Source organism: Haliotis rubra, unplaced genomic scaffold, assembly GCF_003918875.1.
Source record: "Haliotis rubra isolate DU_JTF1 unplaced genomic scaffold, ASM391887v1 Scf10, whole genome shotgun sequence".
Taxonomy (NCBI): Eukaryota; Metazoa; Mollusca; class Gastropoda; order Lepetellida; family Haliotidae; genus Haliotis; species Haliotis rubra.
Genome location: NW_025764892.1, coordinates 335,389 through 359,839, shown reverse-complemented (window position 1 = coordinate 359,839; position 24,451 = coordinate 335,389). Strand labels below are relative to the sequence as shown.

At 38.0% G+C, this 24,451-nt stretch overlaps 1 protein-coding gene across 4 annotated transcripts in view; it reads right to left on the bottom strand.

Moving 5' to 3' along the window:
- Nucleotides 1–24,087, bottom strand: part of LOC124290557 (peroxiredoxin-2-like) — a 37,114-nt gene extending 13,027 nt beyond the window's left edge. The window contains exons 1-2 of one of the 4 annotated variants that reach the window (XM_046727417.1): nucleotides 23,951–24,087; nucleotides 4,159–4,307 (exon numbers count right to left, since the gene is read on the bottom strand). In XM_046727417.1, coding sequence (XP_046583373.1) covers nucleotides 4,159–4,301 — 143 coding nt within the window. In that variant the 5' untranslated portion in view covers nucleotides 4,302–4,307; nucleotides 23,951–24,087. Of the gene's footprint in view, nucleotides 1–4,158; nucleotides 4,308–15,790; nucleotides 15,944–22,675; nucleotides 22,824–23,461; nucleotides 23,484–23,950 lie in introns of those variants that run through there. The other 3 variants (XM_046727563.1, XM_046727492.1, XM_046727338.1) reach the window with 3 other exon arrangements.
- Between the last annotated feature and the right edge of the window lie 364 nt (nucleotides 24,088–24,451).

The window sequence follows — 24,451 nt, the reverse complement described above, 5'->3', positions numbered from 1 at the left end:
CAGGTTAGCCTAGTGGTCAGTGTGTCAGCTTGTCACATCCAAGGCCCAGGTTCGATTCCCCACATGGGTACAATGTATTAGTGGTGTTCCGATTAATTGAAATAATCGAAGATTGGTTGAAGTGACCAAACGACCAAGCAATCGATCACATTTTCTCATAATCGAACAGTGTTTTAGTGTTTGAAATACTTGACCATGGAACATATCTTCGAAGTTGTCAGGGCCTGAAAACTTGTTTAATTCTTAGAAAACTCACTTCACTAACTGAAAAGTCATGACTGAATATTTCTTGAAGACTCCAGAAAGTTTATGTTCATGATATATTACTCAGCACTTTAAAGTAGCAAGTTGCATCATGTTATACGTATCTGCAATAACAACCTTGGTAGGCTAACCAATTTTTTTCGATGATTGTTCGTTGGTAATGAAGCAATCATCAATTGTGAGATTTCAACCACTTCCCAACACTACAATGTATGAAGCCTCTTTCTGGTGTTCATCGCCGTGATGTTGCTGGAATATTGCTAAAAGCAGCGTAAAACTTTACTCACTCACAACTCGTGCTTAATTTGTATATCGAGTCTATATCATATTTTGCTTTGGGCATTCAAAATGTAACTTCATTTGATCCTTAATGGGTACTGAAAAGCTCTGATTCTGACTACAATTCTTTTCCTGAACTTCCAAGATTCTTCTTTCTTGTATCTGTTCATGTGGTGCATGAGTGAGTGAGTGAGCGAATGAGTGTAGTTTTACGCCGCTTTTAGCAATATTCCAGCAACATCACGGCGATGAACACCAGAAATGGCTTCACACATTGTACCCATGTGGGGAATTGAACCCGGGTCTTCGGCGTGACGAGCAAACCCTTTAACCACTAGACTACCCCACCACCCCATGTGCTGCATCAAACAACGTGATGTATCTATAGGCATAACATTGATGTTTACATTACAATTAGCAACACATTGTTTACACTTGTTTACTGCAGTGAAGTTAATGTGCATGATGTCAGTGTTTTACCAGAACATGTGCAAGGGAAAACTAAGATGCGAGCTAAAACGAATTAAGAGAATTTTCACTTGATTGTAATCAAATTGGTTTAAAAAAGAAGTCATACATACTTGCATACCAGCACAGAGGCCCAGATAAGCTGTGTATCCGGGTAAAATACACATAGAATGACATTGAAAAATAATTGTTGCGTACCAATTACGCATTTAAAATGTTAGATACGCAAAAAGTTTATAAAATGCGTACGGAATATATTTATAAAAATAGCTTGCATAATGAAAAAGACATCGATTCCTATCAAGTTGTACTGTTAGTATAGGACAAGTGTTGTAATGTCAGTATAGGATGAGTGATTTTTTATGAAATAATTTCCATTATATTTAAGTTGGTTTTGATTAGGTATGACATAAGGCAGAACATACCTGCTTAGTAAACTTACTCAATGACATAATACTTAGGTGAGTAAAATGACTGAAATACGCACATATTTGAAAGCAGTGGGTAATGGAAAATGAAATACCCACTCAACATTCATAATACCCACTACAAAAAAATACAGTGGGTACAGTACCCACATGAGCTAAATCTTATCTGGAGCTCTGCCAGCAAATCAAAATTAACCGAGAAATAGTGATAATATTTGTGTATCTTGTGCAGATACACAGGTTATCTCCATACTGTTTCTACCCTGAGACTGACTCCAGGACATTCCACGTCCATACACACAAAACTCCATTGTGCAACAGTTACCAATATTCATTTTCAAAAGTTAAGACACCTTTAACAATATTTCTCTCTCTTTGTAGTTACACTGAAAACAGTAACCAGGCTTTAGGCCAGACCAATTGTATTTCTTGTTTTACAGAGCCTCCGGTCATATTTTTTCAAAATTGAAAATTAATTTTCCCCGCTCAAAAAATAAAATCCTCATGTTTTTATTGGCCAAAAATGTAAACTTACAACAACAACAAAATTTGATTGTTTTTGGCCCCATATAAACTTAATAAATTGCCCAAAAATAAAATACTTTTAGTATTTAAAAGGAAAACGATTTTGACTACTGAGGACAAAAATCCGTAAAACAAAAAATAAAATTGATCTGGCCTTACCTTGACTTACAAAAGTCCAGGGGACCCCCATCAATACATTTTATGGGTCCTTGCTGGTAATGTGAGGTCCCTGTAAAGTACTGAAATGGTGTAGTGTATACTTTCAGATAATGACTTCAGAGAGTGGAATGAGTCAGTGATCATGTAGACAGTGGTGATGGCTGATGGGTGAAATTTACACAACACTGATAACTACTCTTGAAGTGCTGTAGGTATATTTGAGCGCCTCCTTGGATGCAGTATTTAGGGTTTTCTGCATCCATTTTCTAATTTTCTGTGTACTGGACTCACACTTGTACGTCATGTAAAAAACCTGGTAACAATGAAAGCAGCCTACATCGCAAGTCAGCATATCTGTGTGCAGGAATGATCAGTTTATTCAGACATGGGTCAATGCAGACCGGCGTGCAGTCTGTCCACATTAGGGATCAGCACCAAGAGTAGTATTTTCCTGACAATCACCATGTCAAAGAATAATCAGATGGTTTCTTGATGATGAAAGTCATCAATAAAGTGCTGTAGTCCAGCTTTTGATGTCACTGCTGTTCCAGTTAAGCATTTCAATGAGGCTTCTCTAGACAGATTAGTGAAGCGTTTATTGATTCTTGCAAATGATGTTTTCTGGCAGAGAGAGTTAACACTGATTATCCATTGGTCAATAGTGATCATGTTATGTGTCAATATCGAAGCCACCATCAGTCACACGACCAAACATTTTCAGGTGAGCTTTCTATTGTTAAGTCCTGTTTTACAACGATGTGAAGGAACCAGAGAAATTCACAGATTTTTAATTCATTAAAGATCACTTAATCCAGGTGTGAGGTGAAATGCGCCAGGCAGGAACCAACAAGTACCATATTTTAACGTCTTTTGGTATGACGCAGCCAAGGGTCGAACCCGCAACCTTCTGCTCTCTGGGCTAACGCTCTAACCACTACACCACACGGAGGCGGTCCAATTCATCCACAACAAAATAACCTGTATATATGTAACTAGTAATGGAAATAAGGTAATGGAACTCACTATGGCAGTTAGACTCGTTCAGTGTTGATAGTGGAAACTTTCTTTGAAAACATGGTTCATGTATGGAAGAACAAGTAATGACCAGATGTGTTGATGTTTTGATCATTGCAACAAATCCTAACAACAAATATGAATAACATAACTTCGCCAGTTGAGAACAGAATTGATTTTTGTGATGTACTTTCCATTTCGTTGTATCAGTAGATGGCAACTCCAAAGCAAACAAAATTTTCCACGAACAAGGGAAATATAAATTCCAAAGCCTAAAAGTTTAAATGTAAATACAAACTTAAAGAATAAACTCAGTGATGAGTGAGTGAGTGAGTTTGGTTTTATGCTGCTTTTAGCAATATTCCAGCAATATCACTGTGGGCGACAGCCAGAAAATGTCTTCACACATTGTACCCATGTAGGGAATCGAACCGGGCCTTCGGCATGATAACCGAACGCTTTAACAACTTGGCTACCCCACTGCCCCAACTGAGTGATGACAAGGTCGGAGCTGAAGTTAAATCATACATGTAACATAATTGTATCATAAAACCATTCTCCTCTTTACATATAACCAGTGTCAAAACTACCAGACGAACTGTGTGTAAAAAACCAAGGGCGCTAAAATTAAGAAACTCTCTTAACCATGTTGTATAATGTACAGCATGTGGGAAAAAAGCCCTCAACAACTACCAATACTGAGTGAGTGAGTGAGGCTTTAACCACTAGGCTACCCCACTGCCCCTACCAATAAGGAAAAATCAGCTCAGTGTAGCTAATTGGGTAAAAAGAAGACTTGCAGCTCGGGCCTTATACGTGCATCAACATTACAATACCATTCTCCATCAATATTTTATGATATACGACACACTAACAAGATATACACTGCCATAGCATATAAATTATTTATAACATCCTTTTTGTGAATAATTATTCTACTCCATGCTTTGGGTGCAGACTAAGGCAACATTCTATCTGCGTGACTCACAGTAAGCTGTCTATTTTCACGACATATACTCACAAGTCTAGAGGGTAGAAAAACAGAACCACATATTTTCCTCTGTAGTCTGAGAGTTTGACATCTTTAAAGTCACCATTGACGACAGCCTTTGCATTGAATTCAGGGGCTGGTTTGGTCAGTTGGAGGCTTCCGACTTGTGCCATGGTGATCTGAAACAAATGAGTATATGTGTAACGGATGATAGCGACTGAAAGTGTGTTTTAGTGTGTTTTTGTTTTTCCACAACTCATTCAAGAATATTCCAGGTATTGACAGCACGCTGTCAATGTTAGTCAGAACCAACCAATCCAGTGATTGATAATATGAGGAATGGTCCACACAATTAGGGTAGAATGACATGCCACAAACTGTTTGAGAGGCATTCGAGAAGTTGCAAGTAATAGCAATCACAAGTCTTTATGGATGAAAACTTAAAAAGAATCTACAGTCAGACCGCGTTGGTCCGGTCCCCAATTATCTGATTCCCGCACTATCCAAACAGACTCAAGCCGTAACCAATTTTGTTTACTATGTAAACACATCAGTTGTTGATTCATTAATCCGATGTTTCAGTCTCCGAACATCAATTGGTAACAGATAAGCTAATTGTACTTGTTTTTGCCTCATTAGTCCGGCTGTACATACAGCGGCCATATTGCTTAACAATAGCGGGGCTCAATATCGGTAAACTTCAATGGCAATTAATACATTGCAAGTTGATAAAGTCATGAGTTTTAATAATTAACAGGTCACGCTTTGTGTCATTCTCTTCCCACAGAGGTTACTTGTCATATCTTCCTACGTAACCTCTGTTCTAATACGGCCATATTTCTCGGTTCTCGTAAAATCCCTTAGCGGCAAAAGATCGCAACACGAATGATCTCCCTTCTTTCTATCCAATCAGAACACGTGTTACATCAACTTAGATTCAATTTGACTAACACAAGCAAATGTGGGGCCACAAATATCCCCCATCTGCCGGGGAATTGTGTTGATGTTACACACAAGACGTTTAATGGCTAGCTTGTCCGTTGTCAACGAGGGCGATGGAGACTCCACTGATCCGCCATAACATGACTGAGTTCTGTCTAGAAGAAACGTTTGCGCATCGCGCAGGGGAAGAGGTTTAGTTTTCTCGAAGCATACGGAAATTACCGAGGCCTTGCGAATGATCACTTTTGAAACAACGTCGCTGATTGCACAACTAAATCTGATTGCCTCCAATCACGAGTCTTGAACGCTCACACCATGAAAGGGCCGTATTAGAACAGAGGTTACGTGGGAAGAGAATGGCTTTGTGTTAGTTTGAGCAAAACCTGTCATAGTTGTTTTTTTATATAAATACACCCCATGTCAAAGTAAGATCAGCTGCATTTGACACCTGTCAATCACAATGGCAAGTCCCGCATCTAAGCGTAAGATCTATGAAATTACTGCCGCAATGTGAATTTATTTTGTGCAATGAATTTTGATGTCTTATTATTTAAATATCCAAGTTGTTATGTGTAATAAAGTCGGTTGATACATGTTTACGTTCTTTTGTCTCTATCAGTCAAGTGAGAGAGAACTAAAGCTACTGTAGTGTGGTGTACTGGACGAATTTCAGTAAAACGAATGTTTCACTATCCGAACATTTTGTATGAAAAACGTCACTGTTCGGTTTAACGAGGCCTCACCATGTCCCGAAACGTCGTCACTATTACAATAAAGAAGTTGATCATCCATAAAGACTGGTCATTCCTGACATGTCATCAACCAGATCATTAAGCTGGATCATGGGGATCCACTTGCACAAAGCGGTCTTAGAGCTAAAGGTAATCGTAACTCCCATACCTTGACACTTGCTTACAATTGTCATTGCGCTCAGATTGCTTTTTGCAAGTAGACCCTGATCCCTTACGTTGCCTCTAATGGCCAGTGTAGGTTGCTAGATGTCTTTTCCAAACAGGGATTCACCATAGGTAAAACAAAACCCCGTAAGAAACGAAAACAAATACATCTACACAAGTTTTTGTAACATAACTTATTATTCCAAAACCAGAGTGAGTGAGTTTAGTTTTACGCAATATTCCAGATATATGGCGGCAGTCTGTGTAAATAATTGAGTCTGGACCAGACAATCCAGTGATCATCAGCATGAGCATCGATCTGCGCTATTGGGATACGATGACATGTGTCAACCAAGTCAGCGAGCCTGACCACCCGATCCCGTTAGTCGCCTCTTACGACAGGCAAGGGTTGCTGTAGATCAACTGTACCCGGATCTTCATGGGCATGTTGCTCAGGATTTCAGGCAGCCGTTGCTCAGGATTTCAGGCAGCCGTGAAACAGTTGAAATATTGCTGATCAATGCAACAGGGATACGATGCCATGTGACAACCAAGTCAGCGAGCCTGACCACCCGATCCCGTTAGTCGCCTCTTACGACAAGCATGGGTTACTGAAGATCAATTCTAACTGGGGATAGATATTGCCCTGATTCCCATATTGCGATATATTGCAATAATTTAAGAGATATTGCAATATATATTGTGATATATTGAATGTAGGGTTTCATTCCAAGCGCATACATTAAAACTTCATAATAGCTCTCTGTGCGCAACATTATCTTTTTAGTTGCTGTAACACCATACTTTAGGCTCCCAGTCCTCATTGTGCATGGCTGTATGCCAATGCCTTACAGATAAATAAAATGATATAGAACCTTAATGTGAAATGTTTACTTGAGGTATTGCAACAAAGGTTTGAACATAATGATAGAAATAGTATAACATACGTTTCATGGTCAGTGCTTCAACAGAATGCACTCCAATGCAGCTTGTAGTTACTATTACTGTATGTCAGTGATTAATTCAAATTCAACTCCAATATAAACATATAAACATGTGTTAACATAAACTATTGCAACATGAAACAAAAACAATATTTAGGTGAACTACTTGAACTTAAAGGTCACATGCAACACTTTTTAATGAAAAAACAAAAACAAACATAATTAAAACACAATTAGCATTTATTCATGACTTATAATATACATTGCTGTTTATGAAAAAACAAATAAACAAAATTATAAGCGTGCAATCGCTAGTAAATCAAAGTGCAATATTGATATAAATTAAATTTTTGTACTTGGGTTTACTTCTCCTCAATAATCAGAAGCACCGGGATACTTGAGACGCTGTACATGCCTCTCCATAAAAATCATCACCCCCCCAAGCCATAAATTATGAGCGGTCCCTTAATTCCTCCAAAATGTCACATATGAAACCATTCAAACTCACAAAATGTAACGCATTTGGTAGAATATTTGGCTCTTTCTGAGCCACTTATAAAGATACTCCCACTTGTAAAATGTTACATGATACTAACAGAAATAAAAGTATATTTGGCACTTTTAGAGCTTTGCTATTGTTTTGCATTTTTTTTTGCTTTGGAAATCAAGGGCAGATAATGCAAAGGGAGCTAACTCTGGATGACCCAATATATTGCTGAATCTGAACCATATCGCGATAATCGTATCGCGACATGCTGTACTGGTATATACCGGTTTACCGGTAATATTGCACAGCCCTAATTCTAACCCGAGTCTCCAACACCAGAAATATTCTAATCCTTCAATCACTTGCAATAAACATAACAAACACACTTTTACATTAAAAGTCTTGACAGGTGCCTTTAAATGTTTAAATCTGTATTAAACATTTTTAAATCACCAAATACCTGAAAACCCTTGTTCAACATATATTACTCAGACAGACTGCACCCAGGGCTGTGAGCTATTAACAAGCAACTGCCCTGGGAAGAAGTATCTACGCATGTTGACCTATCCTTCATGCATGTCAATATATCTGTTTGGACACTTTGTCTATTTGTTGGCAATTATCCCGAGAGTAGTGAGACAATGAATTGCTTTCTCCACATGGATTCCAATAGTTTGGAAGCACTGATCCAATACCAAGGTCGGGGCAGTTTTCTCTTCCCTCCACTCTACCACTCAAAGAGAAATGAAAACACTTTATTAAACATATAATAGAGATATATAGACAGTCTGCCTACCTTGACTGATCAAAAGCATTGTGACTGAGATTGTCAGACCTTTAACTCACTTGCTGTTGATGTATTATTCTTTATATTCCGTGAAATAATAACAGAATCTATTTTCTGGCATGTTTTGACCATGTTGACCGAGTTAATTTATCATGACAATGACCAGTGACCACATTAATGTCAACGAGTGTTACTTATCATCCTGCCTGGCTCGGATAAATTTCATTTTGCATACCTCGTCTTGATGAATAACACTCAAACTTAAAGAAATTAGGAATATTCAGTTCTAGTAAGGGGCAGTTTTGGGGGGGTGAAGGGGTGGTTTTTGTTGTGGGGGTGTGTGATGATGATAATGATTTTGAGGGTGGGGGGGATCATTATGTTCTGGGAGGCAGGGGAGGGTCATTTGTACACACGCACTCGGGGGTCAGCAATTTTGTACTTAGAAATATTTAAAAATTATGCTTAAAAACTATGGGAAGGGGGTGGGGGTGATATTGTACAGGACATGCAGGTCGTGGTCACTTTACTTTGTACATAAATACGTGTGTGTGTGTGTGTGTGTGTGTGTGTGTGTGTGTGTGTCATTCACACTGTACATGCTTCTCTCCATGAAAATCATCATCACCCCCCCTAGCCATAAATTATGAACGGTCCCTAATCACGAATAACAAATTGAATTCATGAAGAGATGCGGGTCAATTCACCAAATACACAAATGAATCGTAACAGCCCTACTAGCCACCCTAGCACAATATACCAATTTTGAACATAAATGAAATCACAATCCCTGTATATTTGAATCCATCCTCATACATTTTCCCAGTAGTAGGAGGGAAATAAAGCTAGACATTCACTGAAAAAACAAGCAAGAAAATATACAGAATAACCATGGAGACACATGTGAACATGACTAAGGAGAAATACACTGACAAATACCGGCAAATCTCACTTCCCCTGAAAGGTTTTCCTGAACATTGCCAACAATTTGAACCCAATATCTATCACAGCTTCATAAAATAATAACTTGATTGTACAATGGTGCATCCGATTACCAGCATTATCTTAAACTGTCCGTCTAACAATCTGTCATAGCTGTATTCAAGAAAATAAACTTTGAGGTTCCTTGCAATTAAAACATGTTAAAATCTTTCAAACCAGGATTAAAGAAAATAAACTTTGTAGTTTTGCCCATTAACTCTGCAGCTGAAAAGTATGAACCACACAAACATGACAAGAATGTGTCTTTATTTCCACTCAGACATAACACAGATGTCCTATCTCATGAAGTCCATTATTCAAATTGATAATTTTATCTTCCACCAAAACCAACAAGAGTATAACATAGGATGTCCTTTGTCTATGTAGCTGGGTGGTCAAGATATAATCAGCAGTAAGCATCAGATAGATATGTTTGGTATTTCCCATGTAACCATGTGATAACTGCCAGGTTGCCATGGTCACAGATGTATGTACCTGACATATACTATTCCCAAATGGTTTGGTAATATTATTGCATGACAGATTAATTAATTAAAATATTATTTAACATATATAACTACCATTGTTTAATAGTATATAATCAGGCCTGGGCCTCCTTTCACAAAGCACTATGGTGATCGTAAGTCCCTAAGGTAACCTTAGTGCAAAGTTAACGAATGGGAGTTAAGGTTAACCTTAGTAAAGGTTGCTTTATGAAAGGAGCCCCTGGGTGCCGTTGTACAGAGCAATTTTAGCACTAAGATTACCGTTACTCCCATACCTCAACATAAACTTAAGGTAGTCTTAGGCTCTTAGCGCTAAGGTTGTTTTGTACAACGGCACCCTGATCATTAAACAATTCACATGTCTTACCAAAGGCATTTTTATTATAGCCCTTTAAGACAGCTGCTGATAATAACCTAGCAGTGATTGCTGGGTACAAATAGCTAGGCTGTCTCACAGTACCTGAACCACATTATTTTCCCTACTGCCTAGCCCTCCCTGCAATGTTAAAGCCCTAAATGAAGCAAGTCTAGATTTCCTCAGGTTCTGAATATCCTGTCTCCCTGGGGATCCTTTTCAATTTAAATGGATGATTTGTTACTATCAAAATTACATACATTCAGAGACTAAGCGTCAGTTTAACAAATATAATAATAATAATAATAGTCTAACAAATAGCATAACCCCATGTGAAATAATTAACTCTAAGATTCAGAAATATGTTAGTGAAATCCCCTCAAAAACTCATGTTTCAGATCACCACTCACTGTTTCACTTGCAACAAATAATGTTTTGTCACAACCTGAAACATTCATCAAGAGATCCATCCTTAACCCTGTTGGCTGTTTCCAAAGGTCCTAAATGCAATTTAGCAGTCTCTGGCTGGCAGACTAGCATGAATTTCGATGGGTTAAAACCGTAACCAGTACCTCCCACTGGACACTGTCTGCTCAGCTGTCCACACCATTTTACAATCATAGGTCACAGATGTGCTCTCAAAACCACTCATACTACAACCAAAACGGGTGAGGAATGACATCATCTCACACATTTTTAAGAAAACGTGACAAACATCGAAAAAGTATTGGTATTTGTTAACAAGGAGTAACCTTTAATGAGAATGTAAAGTTATTTGTATTCATTCTTCTTTTTGAAAGTCCCAGACAGAATCAGAAATTGCAGATTATAAATCACTTACCAATTAAAACCAGCAGAGTAAACACTGCAGCATTTGATTTCAAAATCCACAATATCACTTATGGCTCTTGTAAATATTTACAATTTGTTCTTACAAATCTATTATTAGATACATTCTCCTGTTCCAACAGACAGTGTTCGGATTGAGGTAAACATGAGACCAGAATGACTGTGGACTGGCACAGCATACAATGCACACAACATTCAAAGACACACAGCTAATAGGCTAGTCTGTCTCACAGTCCCTCAACCACATTATTTTGCCTACTGCCAAGCCCTATTTGTAGTGCTAAAGCCCTAAATAAAGCAAGCTGAATCTCTGGACTCCCTGGGGCTTCTTTTCAAATAAAAGGGGCTTGTTTGTTTACTGTCAAAATTATATATATTCAGAGACTAAGCATTAGTGTACCCATTTGGCGTGAGTCTCACGCTTTATTAACGAATGTCACGTTCTCACGCCTCCAAATAATAATCTCACGCATATCTGGAAGCCAAAAATAATTTCAAAATTAATACGCATTTTCGTTCGTTTTTGCGTAAAGTTGAACATTGAAAGAACGCCTGAATGAACGAAGTACTAAAACAATGTTTATGCGAATGATTCGGCTTATTATTATTTATTAGCATGCATCTTTTAGTGTCAAAATAATGCCACCAGAAGGCTCCAAATGCTCCTGAAAATCACTAAACTTCATTTTTGGGTGGGGCTTCGTCCCCCCACCAGGGCATCGCCCTCGACATGACCTGGACCCTGGCTTATTTTTTTCAGTCTCACTCTAAACCATCTTAAGGGGTTGACAGCTCTGACAACGTAAATCATCCATAGGCATGGCAAAATTACCAAACAATGTCCTTACCAAATCAATCATGATACGACAATCCTCTTACCGTTACTGCACTAATTAATACATCATTTTACAAGGGAGGCACAAATGCAGGTCAAGCGGATTAATCTGTTAGATTATCTTGTAAATTATTTAAAACCACATGCTTCCTATGCCATAGTCTGTCTGACAGTACCTGAACCACATTATTTTCCCTACAGCCTAGCCCTGCATAGCTAAATCCCCAAATGAAGCAAGTCTAGATTTCCTCAGGTACTGAATCTCTGGTCTGGGACTCATTTTCAAATTAAATGGGTTTAATCGTAACAATCAAAATTATATATTGAGAGACTAAGCATTAGTCTACCAACACCATACCTGTCCTGTCTGCCCAGGGCTACAGATAATTTTTCAACATCATGAGTAAGTACTCCTTATGTTTTCAATATAGGAGTACTGGATAAACTTAAGAGTACATTTTGAGTACTGAATGGAATTTAATGGCGTATCAGTAATCTTGTGTTTCGTGTCATATATGCACCACAACATTACTACTCTTGTGTAAACAGGTCAATAAACAATAAAACAACACTCTTTCAGATAAATACGTCTCTAAATGATTCCAAGACCGTACACCATTGCTGTGGTGCGTATCTGCTACGTTTTCTAAATTATTTCCTACCGTATCGTGCATATTTTTTATCCGTACATACGCCGATACGGCCCTTATCTGGAGCCCTGCTGCCCAATATTGATCCTTCCGTCACGTTTTTTGCCAATTACCTGTCTTCTACTGCATGAGGTACTGAGACTAAACCTGTCTATCAAGAAGACCTAGTCACATCGTGACAAGTGATATTGACCAGTGTTCTGATTTCTTTGTCATAATACCCTCAAGTTGTGGCTGTTCAGGTCCTGCAAACAGTGTCCATGGGTTCTCATCCACAGAACACGATTATCGTGATTCCTTCTCAAAGTCCTACAATACATACGTGTGAGAGATGAGTAAACAAACTTGTCTCCAACACCATGAAATGTGTACATACACCAACATTGAATCAGGCCATCATATGGTACTTATTACATTTACATCCACATTTTCTAAAAAATATTAAGCATTAGTAAATATTTTAATCAAATGAACTTTTGAAAACACCTGTGTATGTTAACTCTGAAAGTGTTTTGCACAAGGCTTTAGCAATATTCCAGCAACATGCATGAGTGACACCAGAAATACAATATTTGTCATAATATTATCCACACTGAGGATACAATATTTGTCGTAATATTACACTGAGGACTGTGACTATGTCCCTTCTACTGCTTTTCATACTGATTTATGTGGATTGGGTGGTCTGAGAAGTGACTTGGCAGAGTGGGTGTGATCATGGCTAATGGTGTCGGCCCGCATTGCTTATACTTTTAATCACTGGTTCTTCAGTCACCAAGATGTGATAATATACGGGCACTACATAATATACACATAATGATTATAGCTGAAACATTCCTCAATAAAGTTGTAACAATATGCCTCTCCTGTGTGATACACATTGCGACAGTTGCCATGGTAATCTTAACACTATTTGAGTGAAATTCTCCTTGTTGACATTGATTTGAACTGTTTCAGCTGCATGACTGGTTAACATAGGCGTGTTCTAACATATTCAGTCCGCCGATGTATTGCTTTAAGAATTTCAGTAGAAGAGTGTACATGGAGCAGTTATCACGTTGGGTCACTGTTTGAAAACTGATACCAAATTAAATCATTATGAACAATACATCAATAGACATATTGCTAATATTGTCAGGCTTCATTTGATTGAAAATGTGTTAGCGACACCCTATTTCTAACTGCACCTTGAACATGTTGAAACAAGAGTCATCAGAAGATGACATATCCCCCCCGGACCCCACATATTTGAAAGAACAAATCATCTGGCAGTTACTTAAAGTCCAGCTTGCTGTCTTTTTTAGATTAAGTTCAAATGGTTTCCATGGAAACCAAGAAAAATGAAAAGGAAAAAATGTGTAAATAGCAAGAGGCACCACTTTAGGTTCTGTTTGATATATCTACCAATTATTGTTGAAAAATATTGAACGTTTTTTTAGTTATGCTCCGGAAACAAAATGATTACAGACGGACGGACAGACGGACGAGCCGTCGACTATATCCCCCCACATTACATGCTGGGGGGATAACAAGAGAACACACAAAATTGTGTTTAAGCATCGCACCAGATATTCACACACCTGGACCTTTTTCCATTAAGTTCACAATTCAAAGAGTTCAGTTCATACAATCTTTTTCAGTACTTTCAAAATATTACTTAAATTTCATGTTTGGAGGAAGAAGTAACACTCCTCACATGTACAGATTTTTCTAAGCCTTAGGCAAATAGATTAACAGACTACCGGTAATTAGTTGCTGTGACATATCCTGATTTGTTCAGACAATGTGATAATTTAGAAACAATCTACTAGACGAGCTACAAATCTGTGTTGGCTTTGAGGTATATAACAAAAGGTTAGAAATATTTCTACAGAAATCTTTAATGAACAGTAAGTCGCAAAAATAGCCCAAACTGAATTCTGCTTAATACTGTCAATACTGGCATCACAATTTCAAAATCATGCCGAATGGACATTTCATCAAAGACATACTTTTCATGCAGAATTAAAACTAATATTAGCATGACTAGTTAGTAACATTAGCATGACTAGTCAGTAATATTAGCATGACTAGTCAGTAATATTAGCATGACTAGTTAGTAATATTAGCATGACTAGTCAGTAATGTTAGCATATTAGCATGACTAGTCAGTAATATTAGCATGACTAGTCAGTAATATTAGCATGACTAGTTAGTAACATTAGCATGACTAGTCAGTAATATTAGCATGACTAGTCAGTAATATTAGCATGACTAGTCAGTAATATTAGCATGACTAGTCAGTAAGGCTGTAACTAGAACTGTAGCCTGCCCTTCATAAAAGTTCAGTAATATTAGAATATTTACGATTTTTTTGATTGAACCCTTGTGTACTTTTGGAAAGTGGAACATGTCACTTGCATGAGTCATATCACTAATGTCGACTTAACTATTACATACTATTTTGAGAAAGATCACTTTTAGCCATGATCAAAATATGGCGTTCCATATTTTTACAATATTGTAGCATTGAAGTTAGTTGTAGCATGACTAGTTTGTAATAGTAGCATGACTAGTTAGTAACATTAGCATGACTAGTTAGTAATATTAGCATGACTAGTCAGTAATTAGCATGACTAGTCAGTAATATTAGCATGACTAGTCAGTAATATTAGCATGACTAGTAATAACATATTCTGGTACAACAATGCATTGTGATCTGTCGCTGTAGGCACCACTGTTAAAAAGATTCCATCATCTGACTCAGCAACATGTGGGACTCATACAAGTCTATCAACATTAATTGCCACAGATAAGGACTCAATTTCACCAACAAACATTTAATGAAAGCTGTTTCCCCCAGTATGATAACAACGAATGACTATGCCAGGAAGGAGATAGAAGACCTACTCAATTTTGTGGGCCTGTGTATCATGTGGTGTATAAGGCTAACAATGTTATCATTAAAACCAATTTATTATAAAACCAAATGTTATCAAGGAGCCCTGTATATAGGGAAACTTTCAAAGTGAAATAATCTGGACTAGTAAATGGATACCATGGTTTTACGGGATGTACTAACTAGTTCCAATAGAAAATGGTTGTTGGAAAAACTACTGCATTCTGAGGGATGAACAGAAACGTTCACTCTGAATGTGAATCAAGAGTGAACCAAGAGAGTTATGGGTGTCTGTTATGTCATCCACGAGTGATGACCACTGTCCACATGACCACTGATTCAATTTAAACTCTGAAGTAGTAATCTAAATGAACAATGCACTACATAACTTCAATACTTTACAGGGCACTCATTCTGCTTGCAAAGAACCTTAAAATTAGCAATTTGGAGTCCTCTTGACCCCCATTGTCAAGGTCAAACTCTGGGATACCCTTACTATCAGGCAGTTTACTTGTGGCTATAGCCTTTTTCAACTACTAATGATCAACTCACCATTTCAGGTAACGAAGAGATGTCAAAACTTTCACCAGTCGTTGATTTCAACACACCAGACACTCCTGAATCCTCCCTGTCAAGTGGCTCGGTGACTTTTTCATAAGATTTAAGAAAACGTAAATACCGACGATACATTCTAGAGTGGCATGCTTTTACATTCCAAGTACCATCTTCTATTTTGGTTGCTGTGACAACACCAATGCTGAACGCTAATGGATCTGTGTGCTAATCAATGAGTGAATGGAACCCCAGCAAGAAGCTTCCCATCCAATGGTCACATGTTACCGTCTTTCACTACTGATGTATTTACTGCCGGCCTCCATTAACCATCCAAGTGTTGAACGTCTCACACCCGACAACAAAACAAATATCACAGGTGTACAACCATGTGTATACACTTCACTGTCATCGTGAGGCAACATCGTCCTTACTGATTGACACAAACATGCAATCAGCCCAAGTCTTGATACACAAGACTGCCAAGGTCTTTTGTTTGTAGACTGAAAGGTTTTAGGTATAAAAACATGGTCTCTTGTTTTCATTTCCCATATTAATCATTTAATATGGCCTTTTACATGTTTTTCTGGTTCTTTCAGAGTAGGTTTGATGAAATCATTTTTGCATGATGCAATCTTCTTACTTTCTAGTCTGTTGACAATGGGTGGGTTAGCCTAGTAGGTAAAGCACTTGCTCATCACACGACAACTGGGGTTTGATTCTGACCATGGGAACAATGGGTGTTTACAACTTTACACCATGATAAAAGCTGTATAAAACCATACTCACTCACCCAAATCTGCAGAAAATCAACATTAACATCTAGAATATTATTAGCTGAGCTTACTATTTCTGCTATACAGACTAAATGTCTAAAGCTGGCCAAAAAGATGATAAAGCTCTAACACAAACTAGGAACAAGTATTGTCACAATATCATCAGGGTTGTCAGGTCACTTGTTTTGCAAATGATAAAGCTAGTCACAATTTGATACAACAGGATAATACGGTTTCTATAAAATATATGTAAGGCAACATATGAAACAATACACTTCAATGATCATGATTATGAAGGATATTACTTTTGGAGCCAACTGAAACATATTGGGTAGATTCAAGGCAATATTTAAACAGCTTCTTCCTCTATCTCTTCTACATCCATGCAGGAAAACATTCTGCCACACTTACAATACTGTATGTTGTAAAGGTAACTTTATCAGATAAAGGTGACAAAATATCATTCAAATATTAAAAATGTCAGTATTGTACATCAGTGGATAATCTACTGATTTTATCCTTGTATTATGCCATTATATTGCATAGCATCAAACATTCAGTAAACACTGTCACACATGCTAAATAAGTCTGTGCTGAAAACTTTGAGGCTACTAACGCCAAAGTAGCTCTTAGTAACATTTTCAGTTGATTTTCATCTTCTGATATTTTTGAGCTTGATAGACCAGGCAGATTTGTCTGACACGGGTTTCAGAATAATGGCTAGAGTCCTACACTGGAACCCTTACTGTCAAGGTCTGTCACATCTTCAACCTCAGACCAAGAGACTCACACTGTCATACAACTGAAACATCTCCACTCTCAGTAAGCAGCATTCAATGGGTTAATGCTGTAGCCCATCCAGTTCTGGAATAAGTCCCGAGATGTAGGTTGAGAGGTCACTCAGGTCTGGTCAGGTCATGTCATATATAACAGTAAAGCTGCCATGCCATCTAGGTTGTAGATACTGGCATTCATCCACCCAGTGACACAGCAATTTGGAAGAAAGAAAACCTCACCTGGGTACAACTTTGGTTTACTCACAGGAATGCGATAACAAAATAGTTGGCTACAAATATAATAATTGGCAAGATCAGAAATATCATGTATGGGAAAATATCTAAAGGATACTCAAAACAAAGCTCTTTGAGCATGCACATGGGATGGACTATAGCGCTGCGCTATATAAATACCCAAATAATAATAATAATACTGATGATGAAATATAGTTATAATCTACACACACAAAACACAAACTTGCGTCTATATTCATGGGTCGCTTCTAAATTATGTTCAGAACACTGTTTTTGTCAGTAATCCCTGCACAAATGTATCACCATTCACAAGTTGGGCTGGCTATCGATAGATATCACAGAGATCAATAATGGTTAACTAAATATTGACAGCAATATTCCAGCAATATCACAGCAGGGGACAACAGAAATGAGCTTCGCACATCACACACGTGGGGAATCGAACCCAGGTCTACAGTACGACCACCGCACGCTTTGACCATTAGGATAACCCACCGCCCTATTTTTGGTCCAATGCTTGAACACATTACAAGGAAAATGAAAACATTTTATCCTATTTCCTTTTCAAAATCTTTATAATGCTCTATAAATGCATGATATATAAGTGGTCTTTTTATTATTATCTCTTGGCTTATGTCTCTATGTATCATTCACAACAGAAAGAAATTGTTTCAGATAGCATCCCTAAATCATATGCAGAGAACATTCTGTTCCGACGCCAATGGATACCTGACAATATTTATTTTTAGGTTTAAGAGTGAACTGTGTGATATATTGGTGTCATTATCCACAAATACTGTGTATGTCAACTGTATGAAATGAATTTCATTGATCAATGGGTATAAAACAAAGATTGGCAGTCTATATTGAACATGGACGTAATTATGAACCATTTGTTTAGATCTTGTATACATAGCATTGATTGCAAGCAAGTGATATTTATCTGCTTGATTGTGGAATATTTTACCAACGTCACTCAATGCAACACTGATGAAGCTGATTTTTGTGCAGTGTTGTCAGTGGAACTCTGCACCTTGAATGACTTCCCCTAGGAATACTGCACAAAATACACTGGTAATAACCGCAGCCTAATACAAACTTAACTGTAGCAATGAGTGAGTGTGTGAGTTTAGTTTTATGTCGCGCTCAGCAATATTCCAGCTATATGGCGGCGGTCTGAAAATAATCGAGTCTGGACAAGACAATCCAGGGATCAACAGCATGAACTTCGATCTGAGCAATTGGGAACCAATGACATGTGTCAATCAAGCCAGCAAGCCTGACCACCTGATCCTGTTAGTCGCCTCATACGATAAGCATGGGTTACTGAAGGTTCATTCTAACCCGGACCTTAAAGCTTGTGTAGCATGACATGAACACAATGCAGTGATCCACATGAGTAACTGCACGCTTCGGTCCCAAGGTTTCTGATTTCAGACTTTGAAGCACAGTCAAAACAAAAAACATTCTATCAATAGCTTGTTCTGTGATTAATGGCCCAGTACTTCTATGATATACAACACAGGCTTATTTATCTGTCTCACTGTCCCAGACCAACAGTATTTTCCCTTCCGCTCAGCCATTTCTGCAGGTCTAGATTTCCTCCTGAATCTCCCATTTCACAGGACTGCTTTTAATTGAAAATGAGTCATTTATTTCTATCAAAATTACATATATTCAGAGACTAAGCACCAGGCAAGGGCTTTGTAAATGACTGCCCTAAAACTGAGGCATCGACCATGACCTTGTCCGAGAGTAGTAACCTGAAATAAACTCTTCACCTTTATCATGTCAGTAATACTTTTAGCTAATAAAAGCTGAGGGTAACTCAATTAATGATCATTTCACAGAAACTTTACCATGACAAAACAAAGACTACTTAAGGATGCTTTGTATTCTGATAACATGTGTACGGGGCATGTTCAGTGACACTGAGCATAACAACTATACAAATTATCCAGTCAACACTCACTTGGACATTTGTTTATAGGTAATAAATATCATATGTCTTCGTCCCTCTTCAGATAGGGTGTAGGTTTAAGTGCTTCTTTTAGCACAACTTCAGTGAATGGCTTCTTGTACTTGCATGGGAATCAAACCCAGCCATATGTGATACGTAACTACACTGACAACTAGGCTACCTAGACTAACGCTTAGTCACGGAATACATAGAATTTTAAAAGAAACTAACAGTTCCTTTTAAATTGAAATGGAGCCCTTGTGAGATGGGATATTGAGGAAATCTAGACTTGCTTCATTTAGCATGTTTAGGACTTAAGTATTGCAGACATCGTTAGGCAGAAGGAAAAGTAATGCAGTTCAGGGACTGTGAGACAGACTACAGCCCGTTTGGGTTCAAATGAGAATGATAAATGACTAATAACTCGAAATAGGGATAACTGCACAAAACATAATTAAGACATATGTTCCTGAAACCTGTACCCAACAGGTGGAACACCCACAGGAACACCGCTGTCACGCACTTAAGGTGCAACTCAGCACAACCAGGCAGTGTTCACGAATAGTGTTTCAAAGTAACGAGACATTGGGTCCTGTAAGTTTCAGATGTCTGTCTGACCCATTGAAAATTCACAGGACCCATAGAATAGAATTAAATAAACATTTCAGATTTAACATTTCTCATAATTGGCATTGAAATTATTAACAAACATAAGATTTATAAACAGCAAACAAGTGTCATATGTCACATATAACAACTTCAGTCAAAGTCACTAAATATAAAGTCACAAAGAAATATACAGCCAGACACTGGGGCCGGCGGGATGTAGACTTCTATCAGACTGTTGGCGAATCTGCCGGATTTGTCAGAGGGTCAGACGCTATTTGTGAACACTGAGCCAGGTGAGATGAACCCTACTTGTCAGGGAAACAGCCGGCAATGTTCCACCACCCGTTTGTCACCCCTTGGTGTGATGTGTGAAAATAGCACCATATTACATGATGGTTTCTAAACAACTTTTTCCATGATCCACCAAAAAACGTCAGATTTCAGACCTGTAGGGTACAGAGGTTTCAGGAGTCAGGACCATGTGTCTTATTCACGTTTTGTCCACTTATCCCTATTTCGAGTTATTTAATATTTCATCGTTCTCATTTGAACCCAAAAGGACTGTACTGGACTAACCTGCCTTCAGGTTGAGACCTGGCCTCGATTTCTCGAAACAAACTTAAGTTTTTACTCAAATTTGAAACTGAGTTGGACAATTTGAAACAGCTGAATTTGTAACTCAACTGCATTTTTAAAATAAAAAAGCCCAAACAACTTCAGTAATGTATCCACCAAACTCAAATTGTGTACTGTGTTTGAGTTCAACATTGATTTCAGTCCATTCTGGGAAATGCATTTTCCTCCTTTTTCTCAAATTTGAGTAAAAAATCTAACTTTAGTCAAAACTCAGACTTAAGTTTGTTTAGAGAAATCGGGGCCTGGTTACACAAACCCCAGACACCATGCATAACTAGCATGCCTGGAGTAGCCTGTTACTATTCATGCTATTCACTAGCCTGTTGAATTATTATCTTGAATTAATGATAGCCTTATATAGCTATCACGCCTCACACAGGTAGATTTGCCACTCCTGTATCCACAATACACAGATATTATCCTCATCACCGTTCAGCAACTCTACAGATAACAATTTCTGGGAAAATCCTGTTTTAGAATTTTATCTCACTTTACATAAGCACCTCGCTCAGTATAAATGATAGGTGAGGGGGTAGCCTAGTGTTTAAATCATTTGTTCGTTACTCCCTAGGTCAGGGTTTGATTCCTCACATGGGTACAACATGTGAAGCTCATTTAACATGTGAAACTCATTTAACATGTGAAACTCATTTAATATGTGAAGCTCATTTCACATGTTCCCGGACGTGATTTCACTGGAATACTGCTAAAGCCTGTATATATGAAGTCTATACTAGTATATCCCATATAGGCCTGACTACAAGTAATTAGCATGGAATGTAAAAGTTATCTTTCAATAAGTCAAAAGACATTAGGTAACATGAATATCTACAGCCTGAACCCTAATTACTCAATGTGAGTGTCTGAATGTTTTTTGCTCCTCAATCAGCAATATCGCTGTGCATATAAATACCGGTAATCAAATCTTGGCAACACAAGAGAGTGAGTGAGTTGGGTTTTACGCCACTTTTAGCAATATTCCACTTTCCAGCAATATCACGGTGAGGGACACCAGAAATGGCCTCAACACATTGTACCCATGTAGGGAATCAAACCCGGCCCTTCAGCGTGACGAGAGAATGCTTTAACCACGAGGCTACCCCACCGCCCCTTGGCCAGACGCACCAGTAGGTCAATGATACCTATATCACAAACAATACACTTTGTCGGATATTGTAGCAACAATGGAGCATGATGCCTCACACACTTAAGACTGTTGCATATTCAATAATTTGACCAGTCAGTGAAATATTGAAACAACATTGGAATCTAACCTTCTTGCAAGTAGCCTCATTCACTAGTAAGACTAGCTGTTGTAATATGCTATTGAATTATTTAGATCATTCAAAAGTTCAATCAAAAATTTCACCAGTCCGATTTGAAACTATTGAATAATTCATATAGGCAAAGCACTAAAACAGCCCATTCAGTTGAATATTAACAGCTATTCAGTTGAATACTAGTATTAAACGAAATCCATATTTCTATAAATTCTTTTACAGCTAAGTATCATTTCACATTATACAAAAAATACTGAAAAAATATTGGCAGTCAATTCACATAATCCATGCTCCCCGAAATTAAACAGAAGTTCTCATATTTAATATTATTATCTGATCATTGATATGGCTTGGTCAAAATATAAATATCACAACAAAAAACACACTTAAAACACATGAAATAGTCAGACACAAACACACAACAGTTGACTGATCTGGTTTTATGGAGAAAGCTGTTGCAGCCAAAATTATCTAACATTACAACCATGATAAGCAGAAATAAAGTATGTTACTACACACAGAGATAACAGGCACTTCAGTTCTAACTTAGTCTGATAGTGATGACCAGTTTGGGGTCAAGTAATCGTCCTTACCTTCAGGAAGGAGGTGTGAACCTGTGGCTGGTGTGATTGTCAATGTAGAAATGACACAGGTGAAGTTGCCAGTCACATTTAAGACCTACACAGACACCTGATATCAGCACGCGAGTAGCATGTGCTTCTCATCAGTTTAAAGTGGGAGGGGTCCTTCCCGTGACAAACCAGCCAGGATTTATAGCATCCTTCTTACAGTCTCCATCATCCACACACCCACATCCTAGTGGTAGAACCTTCCATATATCACCAAAAGCTATGGCCTCCTGTTTCTAGAACAATGGGACGGTTTCATAATATGCATCACCTGGGACTAAGGTAAAGGTGTTTGGGCCACATGGTGGAGCATCCTGGTTCTACATCCTATTGCTGTGCTAGGAAAGGATCTGTATGCACCACTACTTAGAAAACAAACAGTTCAGGAACAGGATTTTCACAGGGGACAGAGCAGGATATTACCAGGGACAATGTTTTCTTTTATAATTATACATTTGATGAGTATTTAGGAACTGGTCTACTGTCATCTATCCCCACCCCAAATAAATGAATAGTCAGTGAAAAGAAGACATATTCAGTGCCACATTAAAACTTCCTTGCAATCTAAACTTTCTGAATAAAAAAGGTATTGGCAAACAAGGCAACACAAATTTATTTTAGTAAAGATGTAAAGAAAGGAGGCCTGATATTGATTGTCTCTTCGCCAACGTTAATTGAGCTGAGCCACTTTGTTTAGCGATTGGCTATTGGCTACAGTAATTAATTGTATAGATTATCCTCACCAATTACTCAGCAATCTGCTGGAGGACATGCCAGTTCAATTCAGTCTCGTACTCGTAGTAATTAAAATCATGTATGTAATTGATTATGCTAACAAATGCGAAAAAATGTAAAACAAATAAATGTTTTACAATACAAGTGCCATTTTTCTGCCTCACTAACACCAATGACAGGCAATGTCACAAAACACACAGTGATTTATTTCCTGATCGATTGTCACAATAATCAGCCAGCGCACATGTTCAATCCGCGCACCTGCCGGTGAAAATGACAATGCAGTCTTCTATACCATGTACTGGTAGCGTGACAGCCGACATGTGATGGGGAAATCTACTGTTACAAAGGCCGCTAACTTCGAATGGCCGGTAGAAAGATACATTAGTATAAAGTGAATACTTTATCTTTAGAGAGCAATGTGTAAATCGGAGATTCTATTTATGTTGATTCCATTTCACGACCGGGATGACATGACCCTCTGAGAAATAAGATTGTACTCACCAAATTATCAAAGAAGAGCGAGAGTTGCCGGTTTGCGTTAGATGGCTGGTAATGCTTCGGGTCACGTGACAGTCTGCCATGTGCGTTTATTCAGCCGAGGTTTCAGTTACCTCCCTTGTTTGTACTAGGTTGTGTGTCTGAATACAGGAATAATACTGAAGTGTACTTTCCAAGTTATTTCAAAGACCCAGACCTTTCAATCAGCCATTGTATGCTACATCGAGTCTAACATATCTTACACGGAAAACGGAAAATAGCCTCACCTTCGGTGACCTTTTACCGATGTGGTTTATGTAACTTGTCCATGAATTTGCATCACTCAATGGACTTACCTCAAAACAGCACTGTTAATTTAAACAATGGAGATTCGTTTGTGGATTACTTATTGATCAAGATGTTAAGGCGAAAAACTGAAATATTCGTTTCAAAAGAAGTTAACAGGATATGAGACTAGCATTGTACACATAAACAATCGCTTACATCTAAAATACACAATCATTT